This window comes from Nannobrachium achirus (assembly GCF_963921795.1).
Source record: "Nannobrachium achirus genome assembly, chromosome: 9".
NCBI lineage: Eukaryota > Metazoa > Chordata > Actinopteri > Myctophiformes > Myctophidae > Nannobrachium > Nannobrachium achirus.
The window spans coordinates 24,476,055-24,489,217 of record NC_137818.1 but is presented as its reverse complement, the minus strand read 5'-3'; the positions used below and the strand labels follow the sequence as shown (position 1 = coordinate 24,489,217).

At 44.1% G+C, this 13,163-nt stretch overlaps 1 protein-coding gene across 1 annotated transcript in view; it reads right to left on the bottom strand.

Moving 5' to 3' along the window:
• Positions 1-13,163, bottom strand: part of sema3bl (sema domain, immunoglobulin domain (Ig), short basic domain, secreted, (semaphorin) 3bl) — a gene marked incomplete at both ends in the record, with an annotated part of 95,516 nt that overhangs the window by 30,217 nt on the left and 52,136 nt on the right. Inside the window, one exon of the mRNA XM_080732636.1 lies at positions 1,027-1,117. Within this exon, the coding sequence (XP_080588762.1) occupies positions 1,027-1,117 (91 nt within the window). The remainder of the gene's footprint in view (positions 1-1,026; positions 1,118-13,163) is intronic.

Here is a 13,163-nt window from a genome sequence, read left to right as displayed (position 1 = left end):
ACATAGACATAAAACATAAATGCATAAATGTATTATGTGCAAAAATGCAAATTGGACACACACACACACACACACACACACACACACACACGCACACGCACACGCACACGCGCACACGCTCTCACACACACACACACACACACACACACACACACACACACACACACACACACACACACACACACACACACACACACACACACACACACACACACACACACACACACACACACACACACACCTACAGTATTGCTTGTCACTGTTTTAAATCAGAGGTATTTCCCAATTTCATAACCCAAATAGTAAATGACATACAAAGAGAAACACCCTGACTATTTAACCTAGTCACTCAGCACAGAACCAGAATGTACTGTGTGTGTGTGTGTGTGTGTGTGTGTGTGTGTGTGTGTGTGTGTGTGTGTGTGTGTGTGCGTGCGTGCGTGCGTGCGTGCGTGCGTGCGTGCGTGCGTGCGTGCATGCGTGCGTGCGTGCGTGCGTGTATTTGAGTGTATTTGAGTGTGTGTGTGCGTGCGTGTGAGTTCATCAGATAGTCTGTGTATGTGTGTACAGTACGTTATGTGTGTATCTCTGATGTCTTAATAACTTGAGCTGGCACTCATTATGTGCACATATGTATTTGTGCGTAAGTTGTATAAATGTGTGCTCACATGTCAGTCCCATAGAAAGCTCCCCTAGCTGCCTTGGGGCAGGGTTATCATAACTTTCACAACACAGCCAAGATCTCCATCATAAGGTTGAAAAAAGGTCAAGAAACTAACATGGAGAATTCCACTGTATGGCATTTTACACTGTTAAATGAGACAGCTCTTATAAACAATGCTACACAAATCAATGGAAGATTCAATATAGAGTCAGGGTTCAAGTTTACACCATGACACAAGATATTGTTATTACACTACAAAATAAAATGCATAGTCTTAACTTAAATCCACTGAGTTAAATTAACACCAAGGATTTTACTGTCTACAAAAGATTTCATCCGTAGAGACAGGGCAGGAAACATACCACTGAATGTGCTGGCAAAGGGGAGGTTGGGGTCGTGTGGGACCTTGCCCCGTCCGTTCTCCACGTTGGTAGGGTCCATGGTGAACACATGCTATGAGAGAAAAGATAAAGTGAGAGTTAGAATATATTTTTCTTGGACATGCAACATATACACATGGACGCTTACAGTATTTCAGCCAACATTTTAAATTCATGTTGTGCAATTCAATACCATTAATTTTCATAGTTCTGAAGACCATAAATCATCAGAAAAACAATGAAACAAAGACCACAAAAGAGAAGGCACTTGTAGAGTTGATTGAGTTCACACAGACAATGTCCCAGGTCCGTATCTTCCAACTACACTTCTGCATAACTTGACAGTCCAGGGACACAGGGCCGAAGAGTAGCTTTTTGATTCAGCGCAAGATGTGTGATTTAATCGCCCTTCTAGTGAACTCGCTTGTTTGTCTGAGAACCAGGGGAAAGTCTGAGAAACAGGATGATAGAGCGGTGTAGCACAGGTCAGGGTTGAGACCAGTCTCCCAGCCCATCCTGTTCACATTAACTCTCGGGGGCTAAAACTGTATAAAGCTGGGTCAGGAAGTTGTAATGAAATATTTAAGAACTCCGAAAGGAAGTTCTTTCTAAAAAAAAATAGTATTCAGCTCCCTGTTACACTGTCTGGCCCTGCTTACCTTGCACATACAAACCACATGGCATTATATGAATGGCAGCTTCATTCGGTTCACCCAAGGCATGGACTGCACTGAACAAATTGCCTTTGTTTCACCAAATGCAGAACCCCTGGGTGTGAGTCAACTCAGATTTGATCCAGGGAACAAGGGAATACGAAACTAGCATGAAATAGGGCTTCGGTTTGATTTATTTCAGACCCATTATTTCCCCCACTTTAGTGAGTTTTACCATGCCAGAAGAAGTCAGGGTGTGAAAGAAGGAAGATCAAAACTATTCAATTGCAAGGAGAATTAGGGAATATAAGGGGAACAGCAGAACCAAGGGTCTGCTTTCATCATTTAGAACCTCACTTTGCTTAATTGAGCCTGCCAAAAGTGTCAGGGTGTGAGTGAAGTCAGCTCAGACCTGCAGAACCCCACTGTCCGGGGACTAGAGGACTACTCAGATCTGGACCCAACTTTCCTCCTACTTTGGTGAGTTTGGTGGTAAAACTAGTGCACCCAAGAGAGCATGAGTCAGATAAGTTGAAAACAAAATCCGGAGAGTATGAGAGAGTAGCTTAGTAGGGGCCCAATTTTCGCTGTTGGATGGAAACCTTGTATGTCTAGAACTGTCACTTTTTAGGAAATGGAAAGAAAAGGGTGTTTTAATGCATCCAATATGGTTATTATATACTCACAAGCCCTTGTTAATATACTGTATTATAACTTTTCAAATGTATAAAACACAGCATGGTGTCCATATACTGAACGTCAATATACCGTAAATCACCAATTAGTAGCCCGGGCGTTTATTTCGCAAAATGGGGTCGGACCCCAGGCGCTTAAAAGGGACCAGGCGGCTATTGGTAACAGGCTGTTATTTATATTGGCACTGGCCAGCACTGGGCCATTATTTGGTTATTTTTTCTTTCTCAAACTATATAATAGGGGTAATAATCAAAATGTTATAATAAATGTTATATAATTATTATTATTATTATTATTATTGTAATACGGTAATTGTTATGAACACCCAGAAAATAGCACATTGCGATCTATTAGACCAAACCTCATTTAAAAAATATCAAGAGTGTATGAAAGCCTTTTAAAAATATATAGGTCTATATACTATATTTATACTAAGGGAATCTTTCTCCAAAATAATCAATTACCGCATGCCAGCAAAGACGCATCTAGTTAACGACCCAATTAGCGCAGAAGTCCTGCAGCTGCGGTGCTCAGACTGGACTCGCTGACGTGACCACTGAACAGCTCTGACATTAAAATATTATGGTATTGCATTATTATTAAGCCTTCTGCATTCCCCTTGAACCTCAAAATAATGGATTACTTCTTCAAAATGCGGACTGAAGAGGCAGCAGCAACAGTAGGTAATGATTTATTCTGATCCAGCTGGTCTTTATTGCCACTGGCCAGTCTTTCTCCATCACAATGTTTTGCCATTAAAGTAGGCCTACTCACGCAAACTTTGCATTGTAGCAACGTTTTAGACAGTAATGAATGATGGTCAGTGCGCACTGCTCAGAGAGCAGCTCCTTTTCTTTTTTTCCTCTCTCTTTTTTTGGTGTCCTTTGGCAATCTGTTCCCCGACGCACAGACAGTGCGTCCTCCTGTGCGTCATGGTAGCGCACCGCACTGTGTTGGGGACCATATACATTTGGCTTAGAAGTGTCTGTCCACAGGGCTGTGAACTTGTAGATTTGCTGTTTTCGGCGCACTACCGTCATGCAACATATGACCCGTAGCAACGCACAGCGAGTGCGGTGCGTTGCAACGTGCTGTCAGTCACAGCACTGCTGTGAGCTTGTAGATTTGCTGTTTTCAGCGCACCACTGCCATGCAACATAAATGACCAGTTAAGTTAAATAAATAGCAAATAATACCAAACAACCAAACAAATAATAGCCCGGGCTCTTACATAAAACCTAATAAGGATAATATTAATTGCAAATAACGGCCCAGGCGCTTATACAAACCATGCGCTTATTTGAAACAGGCGTTTATTGCGCAAAATGGGGTCAGACCCCGGGCGGATATATGGGACCCGGCGGCAGTTTGCCACCGGGCGATTAATTGGGGATTTACGGTAGTCAAACACTTTCAAAATGTGTCAAACTCTTTCTAAAATAGTGAAAATAGGAGATCTATACGCTCTCAATGTGTTACGATGCAATGTTGTATTAAATATAAAATAAGGCATTCATTTATGAAAAATCACACCCGTGTGAAGTGGAGCTGTGTGTGTGTGTGTGTGTGTGTGTGTGTGTGTGTGTGTATTGCAGTTGATGCTCAGGGCAGGCTAGACTCAACGGCACCTCTCTGGTCACCCAGGATCATGTGTACCGATTTTTGTGACATTTGACGAAAATATGTAGGAAAAGGAGCAAAAAGTGTGTTTTGGAGAAAATTCAAGATGGCGGAAAATCTATCCTGACGCAAATGGGCGTGGCCTATATGGGGAGATGCGTCTTGACCCAAGGAATCCAGGGAAAAAATAATTTGAATTTTTCGACCTACGGTTCAAGAGTTACGAGACAAGTAGGCCGTTATAGCGCCACCATGAGGCAGAGTGGAAATGCTTTTGGGGATTCGTTGAGTATGCCACCCCCGACCTGTGGTTGAAATTCAGTGTTGACTGGACCTTTTGTTTGTGATTTATGGCTATTGTTTGCAAAACGGGCCCCTCCCGCTAACTTTGGAAGCCCGTTACGAACGAACGGAATGGACTATCGCAATATCCCTAGAGTATGTTCATTGCATAGGTTCATAGATCATGTGTACCGATTTTTGTGACATTTGAAGAAAATATGTAGGAAAAGGAGCAAAAAGTGTGTTTTGGAGAAAATTCAAGATGGCGGAAAATCTATCATGGCGCAAATGGGCGTGGCCTATATGGGGAGATGCGTCATGACCCAAGGAATCCAGGGAAAAAATATTTTTAATTTTCCGACCTACGGTTCAAGAGTTACAGGCCAAAACGTAAAGTGGGGTGTTATGGCGCCACCATGCGGCCAAATGACACAATTATTTTTTATTTAATCCTTGAAATCATTATGAACCTCCTCTCCAAGTCTTGAAACTCTAGCCCCTATGGTTTGCGAGAGACAAATAATTGAATGTGAGTTTTTGCGATTCCCATTATAAGTCAATGGGGAAAATTAATTCACTAATAAATTAATATCAATTAAACTATTGAACCTTTCTCTTAGCAAGTTACTAGCCCACCATTCCCGAGTAAGCCGGTCGATTTGACATATGGCGCGAGTGTGTGGTGGCAAAACTGTGGGACTAGTAGCGTGCCGAAGTTTAGGAAGTTCAGGCTACATACAGACACACAGACACACAGACAGACCCACACGGCCACGTATAGGGAGCCTGTGCTTCACACAGCTCCAAAAATATAAGGAGATGAAATAGGGAGATATAAGGTTTCAGCCCGACGGCGATGTTTTCAGTCAAGTGATGTATTGAATGTGCCAGCACTCTGTATGTGAGTGAAGTCAGTTCAGACATACTGTACACAAGTGCCCAGGGAACAGGGGACTATGGGACTGCCAAGTTATGCCCACACTGATCTCCCTTCTTTGGCTAGTTTAGTGGCGCAATTTCAAACCCAACCAAATACCCTGAGATTTAGAGAATCATAGCCACTGTACTTGAGTGAAATACGCTGCTCAACTGCCCAATAAGTGAGGGAATAGGAGGCAAGCAGGGCCCCAAGGCCTAGTTTGGGGGTTTATTTTTTGATTGAGGGCCATGCTACCCTCATTCAGAGAAGTCAGAGAAGGTGAACTAAGTTCAGATCAACTCAACAGTGAGGGCACATGGAGCTAGCATTATGAATGCTCCATAGCAGTGACTTAACTGTCCCTCCAGTGAACCCTGCGTGTGTCAGTGTGTCCGTTCCTCTACTAGACAATGGAGTATTGTTACTAAGAGGGTGAGTCTGTGACGGCAGAGGAGCCACTGGGGAGATGATGACATTGAAATTAGCTGGATAAAAATACACAATTCAAAAAAAGGCACAGGGAACAATACATACATACTCCCATGCATTTCAAATTTTTGTACGTGCACCAGTGCACGCGTGTTTACAACCTCAAACAGATGCTCACTGAGACCACTGTGGCGAATCACTGTCACACAAAAGCCTCATGGTTGCATTCAAGGGTTTACGCATCATTTTAATGGAATTAAAGGAATGAAAAGTGCAAACATCAGTTTGATCTCCCTCCCTCCCTCCCTCCCTCCCTCCACACACACAGGTCACCTTGCTGGTGACCATGGGTAATAATAGTGTGAATAACACTCCGCTCCCTTTTATCAAAGTACGACTGGATTTCCTTGGTTTTATAGTCTTTCCAGTAAAACATCCTTCCGCTATGACACACACGCACGCACACACAAACACGCGCGCACACAGCACACACACACACACACACACACACACACACACACACACACACACACACACACACACACACACACACACACACACACACACACACACACACACACATTTTCGCTTATGCAAACTGACCCGATTCTTGTCCTCAGTACAGATTGGTTTTTGGCCAAATATTTCTGTTTTCTGTACAATTTGACTATTTCTACCACATAGCATTTTATATACTCATATAAATTAAATATAATCACATATTTTCGGAACTAGTTTATTTTCAGATCAAGTTTATTTTCTTTTCTCCTCTTCCCTTGGTCACAAGAATGATTTCTATAACTCACGTTTTGGTAAATACAGTATGCACACATGTCTGTGTGTAAGCAGTGTTTGGTTTAGTTGTTCAGTGATTCAAGAGGTTCATTAATGAACAGTATTCATTTCTGGTCATGGAACACATTTCCCTCCATATTCTTCGCCACCTCTCTTTTACATCATCTCTTCGTTTCTGTCTCTGATTTGCTCACATTCCCCCCTTTTTCCTTTCCACAACGACTATTTTTGGCTTGTTCATTTGTCATCCTCAAACTGTCACCACCTCTTCCCCTTCTCTGCTTGCCAAGCGCTCCTCCCTCCAGGGCGCTCTCTCTCATTCTTTCTCTCTCAGGCATGTGCACTGCACACATAGACATCAAAGAGGGCTTGAGCCCCTGCCCTTTTATCCGTCTGTAACAAGTGCCCTCTCCAGACCATGAATTCAGTTTTTACTATGGTGAAATAAATTGATTATGCTTAGTTCAGAGTGGTATCAAGCACCGAAAATAGCCGACCTCCAAGCTCACAACGCGCCACAACGCGTCGCGTTGGAGGTCTGCTATTTTCGATACAGTATTTTCACCAAAAGGCCCCTTTCGAAATATCAGCCCCTGCCATTGTCTGCACGACCCTAACTCTCTCTCTCTCTCTCTCTCTCTCTCTGAATGTGTGTCGAGTGTCGACTCTTCAACAACAGTGTGTGTGTGTGTGTGTGTGTGTGTGTGTGTGTGTGTGTGTGTGTGTGTGTGTGTGTGTGTGTGTGTGTGTGTGTGGTATATCAGGGTGTTCCAGGGGGACAGCACTGTTCCCTGTGTAGCTGATTAGTGTCCAAGTCAGTTTGTCTACATTCTGCCAAACCAAATACACATAAACCCACGATGGCAACTGAAACCCACCCAGCCACACGCGTGCGTATGCACAAAATGGAAACAGAACACAGAGAGAGAGAGAGACCTAAAGTCAGTGAGGCGTACAGTGTCACCATGTAGCAGTCCAGCTGTGGTTATTGTACAGCGATAGAGCGATGCCATGGTCAGGTCTTAAACTCTCTCTGCTAAGCCTAATACACCATGACCCCCCTGCTGACACACACACGTACAAGCACACGTACATAAAAGTAAAGTCCACGAGCAAAGGGGTATTATTATGATACAGTAATTAATAGATCAGCAATAATGAACCGGTTTATGGCCGTTCCTGCCCCCTCCATTTCTCTCTCTCTCTTACCCCCTCGCTTTCTCCGTCTGTCTTTCTCTCAGAGTTAAACTAAACAGACTTCTCCTCTTTCGACATTTGTGCCCCTTCCAATCTCTCCTCTTTCCTCTCCTCTGCTTTTCTCCCTCATTGCTTCCACCTTCGTCCTTTTCCCATCCTCCCTAGCTCCCCTTCTCTCATCCCTCATCCTTCTCTCTCTTCTTCTCCTATCTCCCTGGGGACAGCATGGGAAGCAGGCTCCCTCCTTTCATCTCTGCCCCTTCTCCTCTCATTCGTCTTCCTGCTCTCTCCATCCAAACCCCAAAAACCTCCTAAACATCTGTGAGCAAAGGAGAATGGAATGATGGAGACATAAATGGAGAAAAGACAATTTTAAGGTTAAAACAACTTCAAAGTCCTAAACGAACAATTGTCTACACACAGACACAAACACATACTTAAGAAAAACAAACTAACGAAAAACCAAACGAAGTAAATGACAGAGACAGAGAGATCGAGAGAGAGGTGGGTGGGTTAAACAGCCAAGTCTTTCTGGTGGTCTCCAATGAGATGAAGAGACATGGAGAAACAATAAGGGAAAAATGACCAGTGTTCACATCGTCCACTTGTAACACAAATGCACACAAACAGAAACACACAAAACAAGGAGGGGAAAAATACCGTTAGCCCACACAAGCAGAAGCAGATCAGAGAAAGAGAGAGAGAGAGAGAGAGAGGGAGAGAACGACAGAGAGGGAGAGAACGACAGAGAGACGAGAAAGAGAGACCGAAACAGCTCACAGAGGACAAGGGAGAGAGAGAGAATAGAAAGAGAGGGGGGGGGTCCGGGGGGGGCAGGAGGGTAGGGGAGAACGAAGGAAAGAAAGAAAGAAATATGTGTTTGTTTATCCTTCATGCTATCCAAGACTTTGATCCACAACTCTGGAAGACTTGCAAGCAATCAAATTTCCATCATGCTTTTAATCCACGATTTCACCCCCCTCTGACTCCGACAATCTACATCCCAGCTGAAGACAATTATTGAATTTTATTTCCCTTTGCCTATAAACACCGTATTTTCTTGTATGTTATTTTATAGTATTATACTATTGTGGCATTTAGAGGCCCAGTGTCAATGATCACATTCTCTAATAGAAAGGTTTCGCAATCTCAATGTCCACATCAATTATACGACATCTGTGATAGGAGGATGCCTGCCTGACAGCCCCAATTATTATGTGCTTTTATCCAGAGCGGTAGAGAGGCCAAGTGGGAAACAGAAGATCCCAGGTTCAATTCCTGGCCCCGGCAATGTGTCCAAGTGTCCATGAGCAAGACACTTAAAGGAGTAGTTCACCCCCAACATTACTCTTTTTTTCTATTGATCACTCATGCCATGGAGACTTGAGTTCAATAATATTTTTTGTTTTTTGTCGCATTCCTAAGGCAATAATTTGATTACAATAAATGTACCCCCATTGATTCCAGATAGGGACCAAATGCGTTTGGGTCCCCATCCAAAATCAATGGGGGTACATTTACTATAATCAAATTCATAAGAATGCGACAAATACAAAAAATATTATTGAACTCAAGTCTCCATGGCATGAGTGATCAATAGAAAAAAAAAAGTCATTTTGGGGGTGAACTACTCCTTTAACCCTTAAACAGGTCTAATCATTGTTATACACCCCCACATGTAAACTTAAAGGTTTTATGGCATACATGGCAAGTGCTACCTAATCTTATAAGTATCACAAGCTGAACTATCATATTAAGCATGTTGAATAGTAAACAGCACTGGAAAAGACCTAGTATAGTTTAGCTTTGATCTGTCAGGCTGTGTTTTTTTCTCTCTTTCACTGTGTGTGTGCATGTGTAACATGCATGCAGCTATGTTTCTCTACTTTGTCTCCCAACTTTCAATATCTTTATTCAGTTCCCTCAGTGATTATTTAAAGCTATACTGTGTAAGTTGCTCAACTGGTGGTCTGTAGCAGTCCGTTTTTCGCTCGCGGACCGGGCCGTCAGACCACCGCGTCCGCCTCGCCTCGCCGAGACGCTTTCAATGAGTTCTCCCGTGTCCTCTACGAGCAGCGGTTGGGGAGTTACATGCTAGACTCCTCCAGTGTAAACACTGCAGTGTACTTCCTGAAGGCGTGTTTCCTAAACCCATCCAGAGAGCCCGGCAGTGTATGTTCTGCGCTGTGATTGGCCGGCAGTGTATAACCCTCGCTGTGATTGGCCGGTAGTGTGGTGACGCAATTTTTCCGCGAAAACCGGTCCCGGGCAGGGATCATAGAAAACATATAAAGAGAAGGCTTTAGAAGCTGAAAATAACGGAGTGGGGGTTCTAAAACTTTAGCGATTTAACAGCTAGGACATTTTAAGATTTGTTTTATAAAAAAAGTTACATGTATAACTTTAAGTATCCAGTATACTGTATACTTTGTGTGTGTGTGTTGTGTTGTGTGTGTTTTGTGTGTGTGTGTGTGTGTGGTGTGTGTGTGTGTGTGTGTGTGTGTGTGTGGTGGTGTGGTGGTTGTGGCGTGTTGTGTGTGTGTGTGGTTCATCGTATTTCTGTAATTTGTGTGTGCATGTGAAGTTAATACTGTGCATGTGTGTGCGTGCATGTATGTGTGCATGCACGTGTGCGTGCGTGAGTGCGTGTGTGCATCTGTCGGTGCCTGATTTCTGTATGCTGTCACTGAAACACAGTGGTTTATTTCTCAGCTCTGATGCTGCGCAGACAGCTGTGTCACTCACCATGGGACCCCTGAATGTGTGGTTGTGGGTTGTGTGTGTGTGTGGTGTGTGTGTGTGTGCGTGCGTGCGTGCGTGCGTGTGCGGGCTGCGTGCGTAGTGCGTGCGTGCTGCGTGCGTGCGTGCGTGCGTGCGTGCGTAAGTGATAAACTAAAACAGAGAGATATACAAACAGACTGAGCAAAAAGAGAAAAACTATGAAAACCAAAAACCAGCAACAGGCAAAATGATGTGATTGCACGTGTGTGTGTGTGTGTGGGTGTGTGTGTGTGTGTGTGTGTGCGTGCGTGCGTGCGTGCGTGCGTGCGTGCGTGCGTAAGTGATAACTAAAACAGAGAGATATACAAACAGACTGACAAAAAGAGAAAAACTATGAAACCAAAAACCAGCAACAGGCAAAATGATGTGATTGCACGTGTGTGTGTGTGTGTGTGGTGTGTGTGTGTGTGGGTGTGTGTGTGTGTGTGGTGTGTGCGCACAGCGCATCTCCCCTTAACGGAGATGAAACACCCAGGAGGTCAAAGGTCATCCCACCCAAGTCCAGTCCAGCGGTCATGACCCTCCCTCCCCGGGAGAGGTCAGACAAACAGAAGATGATTGGTTCTGGACCCGTGAACGACTGCTTAAATAAACGGACAGGAGTCCTGCAGTGTGAGACATGGGCTACTTGAAAAAGACACGGTGTGACACACGCACACACACAAGACAGGATCTCTTCAGTCCGCAGTTTTTGTACCAAAAACGGTCACAGACATAGGCATGGTATGACTGCGCCGATCTATTAGATCACAACGCATCGTGATGCGATGGATTGTGATATACTGTAGATGTGCTATTTTTGCTCTGCAACATAGGACTCCGTACGACAAAGTATAAGTACACATCTTTAACTCATTCTCTCTCGCTCTTGAACACACACATACATAAAGACACCTTGAGGGCATTTCTTGTGGTATAGCAAGACTGTGCCTCATTCACTTTTCACAGATTTTCTTGACAATCCAGGGTAGGTGAGCCGGTAGCCTTTCAGCCACAATGCCAGCATCTCCGTAGGCTTCTCCACGGTCCTAACCACAAACTGCGGCTACCACTGCCCCATTCTCCATCCCTGGATCTAATTTGCCTTCTTTCTCAAAGGGAGACACAACAGACGCACACACGCACACCCACAGAGACTGACCATTGTATATTGTCCTAAGTGTACTCTATCTGTGATTAGTTTTCCACTGCATGTCTGAAAACCCAGACATTAAAACCACAGTGAGGTTGATAGATGGATGAAAAGATACAGAGCGACAGAAACGCTGAGCTATAACAAACAATGAGTCCCTATACATGAACATACAGAAATGCACATGCACACACGCATACATCCTTGTACTGACTTTTCGACTCATTCCATTGATTACATGCACTTAGACCCTATACTTAGTTGACCGGATTCCCCCAGGGCTCTATACTAGAAACCCCATGTTTTAACTAAAAAAATAGCAGAGCTGCAAGCTCACAACAACCCATATTTTCACTGAAAGGATATGGGCGGTAGGGTTCAAGTGGTAAATTCCGTAACTATAACCCTAAACTTAATCATCACCATTATATGCTTAACCATAACCCAACCTTTCTATCATTGTGAGTACATGGTTCTCAAAGAGCAGCAGCAGTACACACACACACACACACACACACACACACACACACACACACACACACACACACACACACACACACACACACACACACACACACACACACACACACACACACACACCACACACACACACACAATGCACGCATGCACGCACACACACACACACACACAAATGCACGCATGCACGCACACACATCCCTTCCACTCAACAACAGTTGGCATTCTCCCACTTCTCTGTCGTCTTTACCCTCCAGCTCCTGCTGTTAGCCAGCTCTCTTCGGTCCTCTTGCCCAGTTTGACCCCCTCCTGCTGGGCAGTGCGATGGGCTGAGCCCAGGAGGACTGTGGTGAAAGAGCTGGCCCTCAGCCTGCGTTAAATGGCCCCTTTCATTCCCTCTATTCTAAAAAGCTCTATTAAAACGGCTCCAAGCAAGACTCCACGGTGGGTCCCACTGAGCTGAGTGGCTGTGCTCAGAGCCTCACCACGCAGTTGAAAGCATGTGGAGCACTGGTTCGAGGAAACGCACAAGCCCTATTAAAAATTGTGGCTATTTGAAAATAGCCCATCTGCAAGCTCACAATGTATCGAATCATGAGCTTTCAGATCAAAGTGCTGTGAGCTTGTGATATATGAAAAATATATCTTGACTAATTTTCTCTTATGGGGGCTCAAAGTCTTTGGGGTTTGCGGCCAAATACATAAATATCGGGCTCCTTGACATGAAAATGTTTGAGAAACACTGAAGTAGTGGGCCGGATGGTGCCTCGTGTTGCCGGGCCACACCATGCAGCTGCGTGTGGGGGACATCTCTCTGAAGTTCAAGTTCAAGTTTAAGTTCAAGTCCAAGTTTTATTAGAAAACATCGTAGCATAACGGTATGCATTTTGATGTTTCTTACAATTCAGTTCAATAAGACAAGAGGACGCTCTATTAAAAAAATAATAACAAATCATCAAATATCAAAATACAACAATAAAAACATTTCTATTAGTTCTGGTAAAGCTTGCTCTTGGGAGGAACAACATCTGGTGCCTTTGTGTGTGACTCACAGGTTGTGTGAGTGTCCTCCCTGAACTGAACCGTAGTGGGCTGAGCATAGAGCCAGACCAAAACGGATCTCCAATCCATTGTTTCC